The following is an 18,147-nucleotide window of genomic DNA, read 5'->3' as shown; positions in this document are numbered from 1 at the left end:
TAAATCTAGAACTTGAAGAATCCAGGCAGAAATGCCCACCCTGTTGGTATAAATTTTCCAACATGTTCTTAATCTGGGACTGCTCGCCACATTGGTTAAAAGTGAAACATATTGTCAACCTGGTTGTGATGGACCCATTTGTTGACCTGGCCATCACCATCTGTATTGTCTTAAATACTCTGTTCATGGCCATGGAACACTATCCCATGACGGACCACTTCAATAATGTGCTTACAGTAGGAAACTTGGTAAGCATACTGGAAGGTAAATGTGTTCAGTCTTCAAACTTTCTGTTTGAGAAACTCTTTACATTTAATAACTTACAGCAGTCTTTCCACCACCCTTTCTACCTCCTGGCTCCCAAAAGATGGGAATTATATCTAGCTGGATATATCCTACTTTTGCCAAAAATAACAGCCCTTAAGATCAAAGCAGAAACTGAGAAAGAGAGCAATAGGCACAGGCCTACAGTACTACTTGAAAAGTCAATATTGTTATTTATAACTATTTAAAGCTACAGAAGCAGTCCATAGTTTAAGGACACACTTTTTGAAATGATGTTATCACAGTTTCCCTACCTGTAGAAGGCTAAAATAAAATTACAGACCTTTTTATCTTGCTTAGTCATCATCATTATAAGCAATAGTTTAACAACTCAAAAATGTCTCCAGCTTTTCCACTTCCAGGATCTAGGTAGACCATGTATTGTTTAATCCATCTATTTTAGATCAAATCCATAAAATATTGAAAATGTCCAGTATATTTTGTGTATTATACGATTAACAGTGCCACTTTTGGTGAAGGTTGCCACTAAATTCTTTCTCTTCTGTGCTTAAAAACCATAAATTATTAAAGTGTTTGTCTGTTGATTCAACATAGGAATATTAGCTTTTATTTGCTGAAAGAATGGTCTCTAAAATAATGTATGCATTTTCCATAATATTTGTTTTAGGGTTTAAGGTTTTTGATGGTGGAAAGCAAAACATGTAAAGCATCCTGAATTATAGTATTTCTATTTTTAAAGCTTTAGTATTTATATAAGTTTAACCAAAAAGTTTGTTCGGATTTTTCTGTAAGATGTTACATAAGAGGATTGGCCAACCCAATACTATGGAAGTAAATTAATTTTTTTCATGTGCATAACAAATACTGATAATAGTAATGCACATATTATAATATAGTTACATATGTATAATGACAACTATCTGATTAGAGGGAAATGTGAATAAGCTTATAGATACATAAAACTGTTTATGGGAAAATCTTGTCAGTAGCTGTGCTGTATGAAGTCTGAAGGAAAATGCAGTTTGATGTGATGGAAAGAACACTGGTTAAAAATAGATTTGCTCTCAATCCTAGTTTTGCCGTTTTCTAGTTGATATTCGGCAAATCATTGCACCCATCTGAAGACCTGTTTCCTCATCTGTAAAGTCATGGTTATAATTCCTGCATTATGTGTTTAATAGCGTTTCTGTTGAGGATAAAATGAAATAACTTATATGAGAGCTTTTCATCAACTATAAGTTACTATGCAAATGTAAGCTAGTAATATAATCATGACTAGTATAAACATTTTGTTCTGAAAGCAAATATTATGTCATTCCACTTTATCATTATCTGATGGAATTAGAGTAACTTTGTTTTGATCTTAGGTTTTCACTGGGATCTTTACAGCAGAAATGTTTCTGAAAATTATTGCCATGGATCCTTACTATTATTTCCAAGAAGGCTGGAATATCTTTGATGGTTTTATTGTAACGCTTAGCCTGGTAGAACTTGGCCTGGCCAACGTGGAAGGATTATCAGTTCTCCGTTCATTCCGATTGGTAAAACAAAACAAAACAAAACAGCACAAAGACAAATACCTTTCCAACAAGCATCATAGGTTTTATATCATAGGTTTTACCACACACCATTAACATTTTAAGTTTTTGTGTGACATTTGCATTGTCAAAAACAGTCCCTAAATGGAAAAAAAAATTGTTCCCACTTATTTAGAAAAAACTTTATTGCAAAATCCTAGTCACATAAAGTTTCATATATTGCTCAGTTACCATTCTGACTAATTATTGTTTCTAGATATGACTATAGTTAATATTTCTGGATCTAAGAAAATATTTTAATGAAAATGTATCACATTTTAATAGGGCTTTGAAAATATAAACACCCTTATATAGTTGTGGATGACAATCAGATATAAGATGTGCATGTAGAAACTCTTCCTAATTCTACCTCTGGAAAATATGCTCCTTCCCAAAATCAGACAAGAGAAATCTGTAGGATTACTTGCTATGTCCACTGATTCACATATATGTCCTTGCAAATCAGGGAAAGAATTATAAAGTCATGGGAAGTATTCCAGGTTTTTAAATGCAGGTACATCTAGCTATGTCAGTGCTCCAAAGGAGCATTATGAATAATAAACACTTTTCTCTACTTATAGCAGGGCTCAATGTGATGGTACTTTGCATGCTATTGACAAATGAGTATCTTTGAGCAGAGATCATTGAGATCACATGTTAATATTAGTGTCAGGCCTGGTATGCTTTACAACCACCTTCACAAAACAAATTAAGGACAGTTGGTCCCCAAGTAATCATTAAAAATTCACTCTCAGGGAAATTGATCTCAAGGTTAAAATATGGAAGAATCAGATTCTTCCTAGGGGGAGTCCAAAAATTAGCCATGCACCTGAAAGTCATCAAGGGCAGGGCAGATGTAAGAGAGTCTTTTTGTTTTGGTTTTTTTGTTTGTTTTGTTTTGTTTTTAGATAAGAAGCTCCCAATGGGAAGACCTTTACTTCTTATTTGGTAAAGTGCAACATTTGCTCACAGCTCTCTGTCCTTGATAGATTAGGAAATGTGTCTTGGAGTAAAGATAAGCACTGACACAAAGACATCCAGACAGCCTGCTCTCCATGCCTTTTACTTAGGAGAGTGGTGCTATGACAGTGCAGTGGCACCAGGTCATTTCTAATTGGTTAAGGTCCAGAGGTGGATGGATTTAAAAGTTTGGAAAGCAAAGTGCAAGAATGCAAGGTGGCTCTTGCATATTTCCCCAGTGAAGATTGGTAGATTGTAAGTTCTTCAGTCAGTAGTGGGTAGATTGTAAGTTCTGCAATCAGTAGTGGTCCAGGATATCCACTAGCTTTTTTTTTTTTAATCTCTTTTGTTATAGATATATCTTTCTTATTGAGGTATAATTGATATAACATTATATTAGTTTCAGGTATACAACATATGATCCAATATTTGTATATATTGCAAAATGATCACTACAGTAAGTCCAGTTAACATCCATCACCATGCTTAGTTATAACATCTGCATAGCAGATGTTGTAAGAAATTCAATTTTAATCACTTCTTAGTAAAGCTCAATATATGTAATGCTTTTAAAGATTGATCATAATAATATACATTATTTTTTTAATTTTCCAGCTCCGAGTTTTCAAGTTGGCAAAATCTTGGCCAACATTAAATATGCTAATAAAGATTATCGGCAATTCAGTGGGGGCTCTGGGAAATCTAACCTTGGTGTTGGCCATCATCGTCTTCATTTTTGCTGTGGTCGGCATGCAACTCTTTGGTAAAAGCTACAAAGATTGTGTCTGCAAGATCTCTAGTGACTGTCAACTCCCACGCTGGCACATGAATGACTTCTTCCACTCCTTCCTGATTGTGTTCCGAGTGCTGTGTGGAGAGTGGATAGAGACCATGTGGGACTGCATGGAGGTCGCCGGTCAAGCCATGTGCCTTACTGTCTTCATGATGGTCATGGTCATTGGAAACCTGGTGGTATGTACCCATTTAAGAAATGTGTTTCAGAAATACACTAAGAGCATAATGAAATGATGACCATTTTGTCCAAAACAAAGACTATGATTATTAATTTTAATATCAAAGTATCAAAGTCTATTACCTTTGACACACTTACAGTCTCACTTTGACAACATAACCATATAGCAGTGACCATACAATATTTATACTCAACTCCATTTTGTCAATCATTTCATGTGAATTCCAATAGAGTATCATATTGAAGACAGGTCTAGTAGGAAATGTTGGGAACATTTCATAAATTCAGATCCAAGGAAGGGAGAAGTCTGAAGAATAAACTTAGAGAAAGCCCAGTCTTACTTGACAGTATAGTACTAAAAAGTGGTGCCTTTAAATGTTCCTAGTTATTTCCCCTTTTCCTTGCCCCTTCATGGTAGTTAGCATTCAGTCACTCTATGTCATATGGCAGATGCGTGAACCAACCTGGATTAACCAATCCTTTAGTGGCTCTATTAACCAAACAAAGGTTGGCTAATGATGCCTGAGATTACCCAAATGGAGTAACTGATCAATCTCTCTTAAGTTTGGAACATTACTGTTATAGTACAGAAATATATAATATACTCCAAAGGATATGTACATTAATATTACAGTCTCATGGAAATATTAGCGACTGATTATGAACAGTTGCCTAATTAGTGAACAGTGGAGTATGAGAAATGCAGTAGATCAAGAAAACATGTGTTGATGCCTATGTTAAGCTCATAATTCTCGTTCTGGGTCATAATGGTTATTTTTCAATTAATATCCAATTTAATATCTCTCTTCATCAAAAAAAGAAACTAAAATGCATTTAAAGGCATAATTTTAAACACTAATGAATTTTAAGTTTAGAACTCTTATATAGAACATGTATAAATCTTGTTTCTTATATTCATACAATTTTAAATTTAGTAAAACCATAGGTCAGCTCATTCAGCATCTTCATTTTATAAGTAGGGGAACTTGAGACCAACAGAAATCATGTCTTTGCCCATGGATGAACAGTGAAGTAGCTATTGAACCAGACCACAAATTCAGATCACCCAATTTCTTTTTTTTTTTTTAATTAATTAATTTATTTATTTTGGCTGCGTTGGGTCTTCATTTCTGTGTGCGGGCTTTCTATAGTTGCAGCTAGCGGGGGCTACTCTTTGTTGCAGTGTGTGAGCTTCTCCTTGCAGTGGCTTCTCTTGCTGCAGAGCATGGGCTCTAGGCACACGGGCTTCAGTAGTTGTGGCGCACGGGCTTAGTTGCTCCACGGCATGTGGGATCTTCCCGGACCAGGGATCGAACCCATGTCCCCTGCATTGGCAGGCGGATTCTTAACCACTGTGCCACCAGGGAAGTCCCTAGATCACCCAACTTCTGATCACTGTGCTGTGGTGTTTCTTGTCTAGTTGTTAGAACTTATAGTTTCCTCCACACTTCGAGAAATAAGTGATCTCAATCTGCTCTTCTTCACATTGGGGTGAGATTATAATGATGTTTGTATTATTTTTAAGGTCCTGAACCTCTTTTTGGCCTTGCTCCTGAGCTCATTTAGTGCAGACAACCTTGCAGCCACTGATGATGATAATGAAATGAACAATCTCCAAATTGCTGTGGATAGGATGCACAAGGGAATAGCTTATGTGAAGAGAAAAATATATGAATTTATTCAACAGTCCTTCATTAGAAAACAAAAGATTTTAGATGAAATTAAACCACTTGATGATCTAAACAACAAGAAAGACAGTTGTATGTCCAATCATACAACAGAAATTGGGAAAGATCTTGACTATCTTAAAGATGTAAATGGAACCACAAGTGGAATAGGAACTGGCAGCAGTGTTGAAAAATACATTATCGATGAAAGTGATTACATGTCGTTCATACACAATCCCAGTCTTACTGTGACTGTACCGATTGCTGTAGGAGAGTCTGACTTTGAAAATTTAAACACAGAGGACTTTAGTAGTGAATCAGATCTGGAAGAAAGCAAAGAGGTAAGATTTTATAGATGTGGGTGGGTATAAATGTATATGTGTATACTTGTATTATATTGCCTGTATTTATGATTATATATTCTCCATGTAGAATATTTTTGCCATCATATAAAATATTTTTTCATTGAAGAACCAAAGATTTAAGCTCAGTGAGGTGATTAATAAATTGAAGAATAATATATGTATAAGTTTTCTCATCCTAAGTAATGGATATTTGTTAGATAATGAATGAATGAATGATCCAAGAAATGAACAAGCATCATCAGATTTAATCCTTGTAATAACCTCAAAAGGATGTGTTATTTTTCTAACTTTTCAGATAAGAAAACTAGCTTAGGAAGTTTAAGATCATGTAGCTAATGACGGAGTATAGCTGAGAATTGAATTCATAATCTTTGTTTATGCATTCTGTATATCTGACACCATACTCATTAGCTCACTTACATGGAAGAGAACTGAGCAACAAGAAATAGTCTATGTCATTCCTCCGATTAAAATTACACTGATCTGCATATTAATCTTCCAGGCTGCCATAACAATGTACCACACACTGGGTGGCTGAAACAATCAAAATGTATTTTCTCACATTTCTGGAGACTGGAAAGTCCAAGGTCAAGGCGCTAGGAGGGTCAGTGTCTGGGGAGAGCTCTCACCTTTGGGTGTGGATAGCTGCCTTCTGTGTCCTCATTTGGCCGTTCCTCAATGCATGGGCATATGGATAAATAGCTCTGGTCTCTCTTCTTCTTATAAGAGCACCAGTGCTGCTGGATTAAGATTGCACCCTTATGACCTCACTTAACCTTTATCACTACTTCACAGGACATATCTCCAAATAGAGTCACATTGGGAGTTAGGGCTTCAAAATATTAATTTTGAGGGAACACAATTCAGTCCATAGTAACTGACTTAGAAATATTAAGCTAAAACTCTAATGGATATAAAAGATAATTCCGAAGAAGTCTAGAACAAACCACCTTCATTTCCCACTTATTGTGTGGAAGTCCCAAAAATGGTAAGGTGCCTTAGGTTACACAGTCCAAATTTTTAAATATTTATTTAAAGACTATTTTTTAGAACAGTTTTACGTTTACATAAAAATTGAAAGGAAGGCAGAAAAATTTCCACATACTCCCTGCCCCCCACACATATATAACCTCCCCCATTATCACCATCCCCTCCCAGAGTGGTATATTTGTTACAGTTGCGGAATCTACATTGACGTGTCATTATCACCCGAAGTCCATAGTTTACATTTGGGTTCACTCTTGGTATTGTCCGTTTTATGAGTTTGGACAAACGTATAAAGACATTTATCCACCCTTATAGTATCACACAGAGCAGTTTCATGGATCTAAAAATACTCTGTGCTATGCCTATTCATCCTTCCCTCTACGCTAACCCCTGGCAGTCACTGATCTGTAACTGTTTTTGCCTTTTCCAGAGTATTATATAGTTAGAGTCATATAATATGTAGCCTTTTCACACTGGCTTCCTTTATTTAGTAATACACATTTAAGTTTCTTCTGTGTCTTTTTATGGCTTGATAGTTCATTTCTTTCAGTGCTAAGTAATATTTTGTAGTCTGGATGTTTAGTTGTCCATTCACCCACTGAAGGACATCTCGGTTGCTTCCAAGTTTTGGCAAATGTGAATAAAGCTGCTATAAACATCCATGTGCAGGTTTCTGTGTGGATATAAGTTTTCAGCTCATTTGGTTAAGTACCAGGGATGGCAATTTCTGGATGGTATGCTAAGTGTTTTGTTTTGTAAGAAATTGCCAAACTGTGTTCCAAAGTGGCTGTATGATTTTGCACAGCCACTAACAATGAATGAGAGCTCCTGTTGCCCCACAGCATTTGGTGTTGTCAGTGTTCTGGATTTTGGCCATTCTAATAGATGTGTAGTGGTACCCCATTGTTTTTTAATTTACATTTTATGATGACATATGATGTGGAGCATCTTTTTATATGCTTCTTTGTCATCTATATGTCTTCTTTGATGAGGTATCTTTTAAGAGCTTTGACCTGTTTTCTGATCAAGTTGTTTGTTTTCTTATTGTTAAGTTTTGAGAATTCTTTGTACATTTTGAATAACAGTCCTTTATCAGCTTTGTTTTTGCAAATATTTTCTCCTAATATGGCTTGTCTTCTTACTCTCTTGACAGTGTCTTTCACAGAGCAGATATTTTTAATTTTAATTAAATCCAGTTTATTAACTCTCTCTGTCATGTATTGTGCTTTTGGTATCGTATCTAAAAAGTCATCACCTTTTCCAAGATCATTATATTTTCTCCTGTTATCTTCTAGGAGATTTATAGCTTTGCATGTTTACATTTAGGTCTGTGATCCATTTTGAGTTAATGTCTGTGAAGGGTATAAGGTCTGTGTCTAGATTCATTTTTTGCCTGTAGATGTCCAGTAGTTCCAGTACCATTTGTTGGAAAAGACTATCTTTGCTCCATAATATTGCCTTTGCTCCTTTACCAAAGATCTGTTGACTAGATTCATGTGGGTATATTTCTGGGGTTTCTATTCTATTCTGTTTATCTGTTTGTCTATTCTTTCACCCATACCACACTGTCTTGATTACTGTAGCTTTATGTATGTCTTTAAGTCAGGTAGTGGCAATCCTGACTTTTTCCTTTTCCTTTGGTATTGTGTTAGCTACTCTAGGTCTTTTGCCTCTTCATATACACTTTAGAATCAGTTTGTAGATATTGACAAAATAACTTGTTGGGAGTTTGATTGAGATTGCATTGATCAATAGATCAATATAGATCAAGTTGGGAAAAACTGACATCTTGACAATATTGAGTCTTCCTATTCATGAACATAGAATATCTCCCACTTTATTTAGTTCTTTGTTTCTTTCATTAGAATTTTATAGTTTTCCTCATATAGACCTTATACACATTAGATTTATACCTAAGTATTTTATTTATGCAGTGCTAACATAATGGCATTTTTTAATTTCAAACCCCACTTGTTAAATGTTAGTCCATAGGAAAGTGATGAACTTTTGTGTATTAACTTTGTAATCTGCAACCTTGTTATAATCACTTATTAGTTCCAGGAGGTTTTTGTTTTTGTTTTTGTTTTTTTATGTTTTGTAGATTCTTTGGATTTTCTACATAAACAATAATGTCATCTGCCAACAAAGACAGTTTTACTTCTTGCTTCCTAATCAGTTACGTTTTGTTTCCTTTTCTTGTCTAATTGCATTAGTTATGACTTCCAGTACAGTGTTGAAAAGGAGTGGTGAGAAGGGATATACTTGTCTTGTTCCTGATCTTAGTAGGAAAGCTTTTAGTTTCTCATAATTAAGTACAATGTTAGCTATAGGTTTTTTGTAGATGGTCTTTATCAAGTTAAGAAAGTTTCTCTCTATTCCTAGTTTACTGAGAGATTTTTATCATGAATGGGTGCTATTTGTTGTCAAATGTGTCCTCTGCATCCACTGATATCATCGTGTGATGTTTCTTCTTTAGATTATTGATGTGATAGATTACATTAATTCATATAGTCTAAATATTTTAAAATACTTTAAATACTAAATATTTAAAATATTCAGAGGATCAAATACTATCAACGATATTTTATTAGGGATAAAGTTCTACTAGAATATTACCATGTCCAAGGTAATGCATTTTGACAGTTGATCAAGTAAGATATCATAAGCATGTGAATTATTGCCTATGTCCCTTTAAAGATGTTTCAAGGTTTTATAAGTCTCTGAATAGGCTAAGTCATCCATTACTCTTCAGAATGGAGCTAATATCAGAGCTGGAAGCTGCCGCCTTGACCCCAGCCTGTGGGCTTCCTTAGGTAAATCAGATTTGTGTAATGATAGGGGGAGAGAAAGCATGTAGAGATGTAATTGTGGGTAGATCCTCATTACATTTCACATGTCTATGGAAATGGATTTGGGAGATAAAAATTACAGATCATTTTTGCAAAGCATTGTAAAATTTTTTCAGGATTTTTAATTTGAATATTATTTCAGTTCAAACTTTGTTCATTAAAAACTTGAGTTTTGCTAAAGAATCTGATGGAGGCTGATTTTTTTAGTTGTTACCTTTATATTTAAAAAATTGGTTCTGAAGTTCTGTTAAACTTGGCAGTATTCTTCCTAGTCTGATTTTCTTTGTCTTGAATCTTCATACCTTTATTTAATATTTGATGAAGACTAATAACTACTCCATGCTATCTGTTGCATTAAAACATGTTTTTCTTTTTCTACTGAAGTATAGTTGATGGACAATATTATATGTTACAGGTGTACAATGTAATAGTGATTCACAATTGTTAACGGTTATACTATATTTATAGTTATTATAAAATATTGGCTGTATTTCCTGTGTTGTCCAATATTTCCTTATAGCTTATTTTCTGACTAATAGTTTGTACTTCTTACTCCCTTACCCCTATATTGCCCCTCCCCTCTTCCCTCTCCTCGCTGGTAACCACTAGTTTGTTCTTTATATCTGTGAGTCTGCTTCTTTTTCATTTATTCACTAGTTTTTTTGCATTTTTAGATACCACATATAAGTGATATAACACAGTATTTGTCTTTCTCTGTCTGACTTATTTCACTTAGCATAATGCCCTCCAAGTCCATCCATGTTGCTGCAAATGGCAAAATTTCATTCTTTTTTATGACTGAGTAGTGCTCCATTGTATGTATATGCCACATCTTCTTTATCCATTCATCTGTTGACAGACACTTAGGTTGCTTCCATATCTTGGCAATTGTAAATAATGCTGCTATGAACATTGGGGTGCATGTATCTTTTCAAATTAGTTTTTGTTGTTGTTGTTGTTTTCAGATATATTCCTGGGAATGGAATTGCTGGGTCATATGGTAGTTCTAATGTTAGTTTTTTGAGGAACCTCCATACCTCCATACCACATGGCTGCACCAATTTATATACCCACCAACAGTGTACAAGGGTTCCCTTTTCTCCACATCCTCACCAACATTTGTTATGTGTATTCTTTTTGATGATAGCCATTCTGACAGATGTGAGGTAATATCTCATTGTGGTTTTGATTTGCATTTCGCTGATGATTTAGTGATGTTGAGCATCTTTTCATGTTCCTATTGGCCATGTGCATTTCCTCTTTGGAAAAATGTCTATTCAGCTCTTCTGCCCATTTTTCAATCTGGTTGGTTTTTTGTTTTTGTATTTTGTATTTTTTGATGTTGAGTTACATGACCTGTTAATATATGTTAGATAGTAACCCCTTATTGGTCATATCATTTGCAAATATTTTCTCCCATTCAGTAGGTTGTCTTTTTATTTTGTTGATGGTCTCCTTTGCTGTGCAAAGGCTTTTAAGTTTAATTAGGTCCCATTTTGTTCACTTTTGCTTTTATTTCCTTTGCTTTAGGAGACAGATCCAAAAACATATTGCTATAATTTATGTCAAAGAGTGTTCTGCCTATGCTTTCCTCTAGGAGTTTTATAGTGTCCGGTCTTACATTCAGCTCTTTAATCCATTTTGAGTTTGTTTTTGTATATGGTGTTAGAGAATCTTCCAATTTCATTCTTTACATGTAGCTGTCCAGTTTTCACAGCATCATTTATTGAAGAGACTGTCTTTTCCCCATTGTATGTTCTTGCCTCCTTTGTCATAGATTAATTGACCATAAGTGTGTGGGTTTATATCTGGGCTCGCTATCCATTGATCTATGTGTCTGTTTTTGTGCCAGTACCATACTTTTTGATTACTGTAGCTTTGTAATATAATCTGAAGTCAGGGAGCATGATTCCTCCAGCTCCATTTTTCTTTCTCAAGATTGTTTTGTCTATTTGGGATCTTTTGGGTTTCCATACAAATTTTAAAATTATTTGTTCTAGTTCTGTGAAAAATGCCATTGGTACTTTGATAGGGATTGCACTGAATCTGTAGGTTGCCTTGTGTAAGATGATCATTTTAATAATATCGATTCTTCCAATCCAAGAACATGGTATATATTTCCATTTGTTTGTGTTATCTTCAATTTCTTTTTCCAAGTACAGTTCTTTTGCCTCCTTAGGTAGATTTATTCCTAAGTATTTTATACTTTTTGATGCAATGGTAAATGGGATTGTTTTCTTAATTTCTCTTCCTGATAGTTTGTTGTTAGTGTATAGGAATGCAACATATTTCTGTATATTAATTTTGTATCCTGAAACTGTACCAAATTCATTGATGAGCTCTAGTAGTTTTCTGGTGGTGTCTTTAGGATTTTCTATGTATTGTATCATGTCATCTGCAAACAATGACAGTTTCACTTCTTTCCAATTTGTATTCTTTTTATTTCTTTTTCTTCTTTGATTGCCATGGTTAGGACTTCCAAAACTGTGTTAAATAAAAGTGGCAAGAGTGGACATTGTTGTCTTGTTCCTGATCTTAAAAGAAATGCTTTCAGCTTTTCACCATTAAGTATGATGTTAGCGGTGGGTTTGTCATATATGGCCTTTATTATGTTGAGATGTGTTAACTCTCTACAAATTGAGTTTATCATAAATAGATGTTGAATTTTATCAAAAGCTTTTCCTGCATCTACTGAGTTGATCATATGGTTTTTACTCTTCAATTTGTTAATGTAGTGCATCACATTGATTGATTTGCAGATATTGAAAAATCCTTGCATCCCTGGGATAAATCCCACTTGATCATGGTGTGTGATCCTTTTAATGTATTGTTAGATTTGGTTTGCTAGTATTTTGTTGAGGATTTTTATATCTATGTTCATCAGTGATATCTTTGTCTGGTTTTGGTAGCAGGGTGATGCTGTCCTCATAGAACGAGTTTGGAAGTGTTCCTTCTTCTGCAATATTTTGGAATAGCTTGAGAAGGATAGATGTAAACTCTCCTCTAAATGTTTGATAGAATTCACCTATGAAGTCATCTGGTCCTGGACTTTTGTTTGTTGTGAGATTTTCATTACTCAAAACTATTTTATTACAAAAACCATCCATAATGAATACTTTTCTGCAAAAATTTGACATAATTTATACTCATACATTTTCATTTGTATTGATCAGGGCTAACAGGAACCCTGATTTCTTTATTAAGCAGTGATCATCCACTGAACCACTGGAGAAAGTTCTGTTTCTTCATACTCTGTCATTTTATATCTTCAAACACTGCATTAATTGAAAATTTAAATGTTTAGTAGAAACTTTAGAGATAATTTAATGCACTATTTCTCAAATTGTGAGTCATAACCCAGTAAGAGTTGATAAACCAATTTATTGTACCACTAATTTAAAAATTTTTTTAATTTAATAAAATAATGATATCAGAGCACATTGCACATTTAGGAAGAACTAGTGAGTGACGCTCTTGTTGCCTGTGCTGAACTATAATGCACTGCTTTTCTAATAGAGTACAACCACTAGGTCCATGGGTGTAGGGCCTGAAGTTCAGGAGTTCTTAAGTGTAAGAAATGCTGTTTCAGCTCTTTAAAGGTAGTGATCATGGAGTCTTCCTGACCTAGGCAGAATGTGTGGCTTCGTTTTTGGTTCCCAGAGATATAAGGCACAAAGTGTAGGTAATAAGCAACTCATGCTCTAGGCTCATGCATCTTACAAAGTTATCATATTATTTTATTATAACCACTGATATGCATGTATGTCTCTCCTTTTATGTTGCAACGTATATACGTGTGCATTCTTGGTAAAAAGTAGGCACTCAAATCAAACTTTTCCAGCTCACTTAACTGTTTTTAATAGAAGCAGTTTGAAGGTATTCATCACAGTTACTCTGATGAGAGCATTCTTGAAAATAAAGTTTTATTTCCCATCATCCAGACTCCATTTTTCTCTTGATTCAATCCAATATTGAACTTTGTTGTTTTTATCTTTGTTAAACATTTCACCTTGTCAATTTATATTGGGCTTCAAGGAAAGTAATAATCCCTTATCTTTTTCCCATGAATTGCTGTTGAAATACAGTTGTTTCTCATCTAGTTGGTATTTTTATATTAAATACTGAAACTTCTATTCATCCCCATTACATTTCAATTTCTTTCATTCATTTTTGAATCTGGCTTTCTATAAATATTCTTTTATAGATTATTGTCCCAATTTTCTTTTACCATGCACTTTTCTTTACCATGTCTTCCTTTTTGGTTAGAAATAAACCCATACAAAATTGTTTCTCTTCATTGCTCCCCTAGTCTTATATAGTACTCGCTTCATCAAAGCAAGGCACAAATCATAAGATGCTCTGCTTTTAGTGGAATTAAACTGAAAATAGATACCCCAGAAGATGAAGATTCTTTATTCTGCATTAGGAATGCAGCCTATAATACGTTAAAGTAGCTTTGCCCTTTTGATTTTTCTGTTTTGGCCTTTACTCTTTTGCCTACCTTAATTTATTCAACAGTTACCATGTGCTAAGAAATGTATTAGATAATGAAGGATACAAATGAGCCATGATTCTGCTTATATATGTACATATATGCATTTAGAAAGATGACTCTCTTCATAATTATATATGTATACAAATACACATATACATGTATCCACACACATACATACATTTGCATTTTAGAAAGATAACTTTCAACCTTTAAATATGCATTTCCATACTGGAACATACCTTATTGACTAAAAATATTACCTGTCGTGACCTCTGTTTGACCTATTCCATTTTAATATATTAATGTTTCCATTCCTGAATTTCAATAACGAGTCTTATCTACAATGGGCATTATTGAAATTATATTAGTGCCTTGGGTTAAAATTACCAGTGCTCATAGTTTATTATCCATTTTTGAAGCATTTGTTTTTAGACATGTGAGGCTAATTATAAAGTTGTTGGTAATGGAGTATTCTCCAAAGCCAAATACTGGGTTATATAATTCTATTTTAGCCACATACTGTGTGACCTTACTTGACTCTCCAATCCTCAATTTCCTCATCTCAAAAATGGGGATAAAATCACCTACTTTTGGGGGAATATTATTAAATGAAATAGTAAATGTAAAGGACTTAGCACAGTGTCTAGCAAATTGTAAGTATTCGATAAATTGTTATTATTATTATTTCTAGTAGCATTCCCAACCCTCTGTTCCTGGTAAGTTTTCTCTTAAGAACTACTAGTAACATATTCTACTATTTGTCCTTTTTTGCTGTTTGCCTTCTGCCCTCTGTCATAAACTGTTTTACGTTTATCTGGAGAGAGTGATAAATTTTGTATTTTCTGTCTAATTTTTAAACTGTTTTCATTAAATTCTTGATAATGGTTAACATTTAAAATATTTTAAAAAACTATTTTTCTGAAGGGCATTCCAGTAAGAGGGAATAAATGAACAAAAACCTAGAGCTATGAAGCAGAGTGTGTTTAGAAATAATTAGCAGTTTGCTGTTGCTGGGACATAAAATCTAGATGAAAGTAGAGGCATAAGCAAGGAGCGGATAGTCTGTTTCCAGGAAACCAAGAATAGACTGATATGAAGAAACACTGTAAAATGGAGGCCGGTACTTGTTTTACTTCCTCCATAAGGTACATACTCATGCATCACTGTCCCCCATTCCAGGACAAACTTGAGAGCTATCTTTTCTATATTTTCCCCCTTTTGGTCCCCCAAAGCAGAAAAGGCATAGCGTGGGTCACATTTCCTCACCTTTTTAAGTCCCAATGGACCTCAACCTTCAAAGAACATTCGGATAATCTAAAGTATTGTTTATATTTTTTATTTTTTGCGGTATGCGGGCCTCTCATAAGCTAATGATGTAACCATAGAAGTGCTTCCTAATTATTTGGAAGATTCTTATAGGTAGAATTAAACTCAGAAGGGTATCTTCCTAAAGCACAACTTTGAGTAACCATAGTTTCTAAGAATAAGCGCTCTGTAATTAGGAGAACTCCACAGGTCAGAAGCAGATCAGTGTAAATTACAGGCCAGCAGAGGAGGGAAAGGTCCCTCCAGAACTGAGGGAGACTGAGATTCTCCTGGCTATACCATTAACCTGTGCCCAGTGATGAGGGCTTGGTAGTCAACACCAACTCTACAGTGGATACCTATTCTTAGGTCTTCAATAAAGTGTCAACGTGGGCTACCAACTCTACAGTGGATACCTATTCTTAGGTCTTCAATAAAGTGTCAACGTGGCCTCTCGCGTTGCAGAGCACAGGCTCCAGACGCACAGTCCCCGGACGCACAGGCTCAGCGGCCATGGCTCACAGGCCCAGCCGCTCCGCGGCATGTGGGTTCTTCCCGGACCGGGGCACGAACCAGTGTCTCCTGCATTGGCAGGCGGACTCTCAACCACTGTGTCACCAGGGAAGCCCTAAAGTATTGTTTTTAAAACCTCAGAAAGTTTCTTGACTCATGGAAATAAATAGCTAGAAATATGGGTTTCTACTGAAAAATAATAGTAAAGAATGGAGGCTTGGACAGATTTTGAGGAGTTTTGAAAGCTGGGCAAAATCGCTGAGACTATGCAAAAGACAAATAAAGTCATATCTCCCCAATTAGAAAGTAAGTTGTTTTGGCAATGAATTGTGTTTTATATAATTTTAATCCTCTGAAGCACCTACTGTAATGTTGGGTGCATAATAAGGACTCAATATCTTTTTGCGTTTGGGCTGATTTTTATGAATACTAGACTAAGAGTCTGGTGGTCTTAACTCTATTATGGGCAATCACTAACTCTATATTATCCAGTTTCCTAATTTATAATAGGAATACATCTGTTCTGTGGTGCTTATAGGAATGTTATGAGGATCTAAAAGCTGTTTAGAAGTTAAAAGGACTCAAAAAACATAAGGTAGTGATAGCTACTGATAGCGAAATTACTACTCTAATCTGTTTAAATAAATACTTTTAAAATGAATTATTAAACTTAGGCCTCTTTGGAATAAAAACATCATATTATTAAAGTAGTTAGGAAAAAGTACGCTTGTTTTTGCAATGAGTGAACTCCAGAGTGAGTAAAAATGTCATTCGAGTCTTTGTATACAGTTCCTGTTAGTAACAGGTATCATTTGTTGGATGCTCACCGTGGACAAAGCACTGTTTATAGGGCTTTACATGTAGTGTTATGTCATTCAATCTTCACACCATGAGACAGATACTATTATTCCAAACTTACAGATAAGGAAATTGAACTCAAAGAGTTTAAGTAGCTTGCCAAAGTCACACAAATAGTAAGGATTGATCCTGACCTAGAATCCAGGCTGTCACTTACAGTCTATGTTCTGAACCATTACATTAAATTTCCTTAAGAATGTCTAAAAAGGTACTATCTCTGACCCCTATTTGAAATGAATGACACTTTATTGAAGACCTAAGAATAGGTATCCACTGTAGAGTTGGTGTTGACTACCAAGCCCTCATCACTGGGCACAGGTTAATGGTATAGCCAGGAGAATCTCAGTCTCCCTCAGTCCTGGAGGGACCTTTCCCTCCTCTGCTGGCCTGTAATTTACACTGATCTGCTTCTGACCTGTGGAGTTCTCCTAATTACAGAGCGCTTATTCTTAGAAACTATGGTTACTCAAAGTTGTGCTTTAGGGAGATACCCTTCTGAGTTTAATTCTACCTATAAGAATCTTCCAAATAATTAGGAAGCACTTCTATGGTTACATCATTAGCTTATGAAGCCTTTGAGAACAGGGAAAACACCAACCATGTCTTACTCACCTTAAGTCCACAGCACATAAAAAATGTTTATTAAATGAATGAATAAATGCATAATGAACAGTTAATTCTAGATCTCATTTGTCCTCCCAATGATATTACCTGTGTTAAAATAATATTTACTTACTGCTTTGCTGATATTTTCTTATTTAATACTTTTATCTTTACTGTACATGGTATAGATTGAAGAACACATGATAATTTTCAACCTGTTGTACATTACTGAATATCAGCAAATTAAATTTGTGCTACCACATAAAGGTCTACAGTGAATGCCTTATGTGAATAATAGTTTTAAAATGTGCATAAGAACAGGAATTAAGCTTATTTCATATCACACAGTATGGCCCACATTCATCACAGTGCCTAGCATATAGTAAGTAAATGTGTGTTAAATAAAGAAATAAGAATAGGAAGTCTTTGATTAATTAATCAAATGGATATATACCAAGACTTTTACAAATATCCAAGTTTACTAACATCATGATAACAATTTTCCCTGTAGAAAAATGTCAGACAACGTATCTGGGGTTATTAAGAATCTACTGGGAGATAGGTATATATGCCTCCACACTTTTTTATCTATACTGTCTCTTTACCTCATGGTCTCTGATACAGCAGGTTTTGCCTCCATCTTGTATTACAGTTTCTTCTTCTCTCTAAGCCCTTACCACAAGCTTGTTTAAATGGTCAAGACTCTCTCA

At 34.8% G+C, this 18,147-nt stretch overlaps 1 protein-coding gene across 3 annotated transcripts in view; it reads left to right on the top strand.

Annotated features, from left to right (window-relative positions):
• Positions 1 to 18,147, top strand: part of LOC101279038 (sodium channel protein type 1 subunit alpha) — a 163,229-nt gene that overhangs the window by 106,373 nt on the left and 38,709 nt on the right. For all 3 annotated transcript variants that reach the window (XM_049712218.1, XM_049712219.1, XM_049712217.1), the window contains exons 14-17: positions 10 to 248; positions 1,653 to 1,826; positions 3,438 to 3,794; positions 5,321 to 5,803. In XM_049712218.1, the coding sequence (XP_049568175.1) occupies positions 10 to 248; positions 1,653 to 1,826; positions 3,438 to 3,794; positions 5,321 to 5,803 (1,253 nt within the window). The remainder of the gene's footprint in view (positions 1 to 9; positions 249 to 1,652; positions 1,827 to 3,437; positions 3,795 to 5,320; positions 5,804 to 18,147) is intronic.

Source organism: Orcinus orca, chromosome 7 (assembly GCF_937001465.1).
Source record: "Orcinus orca chromosome 7, mOrcOrc1.1, whole genome shotgun sequence".
Classification (NCBI taxonomy): Eukaryota; Metazoa; Chordata; class Mammalia; order Artiodactyla; family Delphinidae; genus Orcinus; species Orcinus orca.
This window is presented reverse-complemented; position numbering and strand designations above follow the sequence as displayed.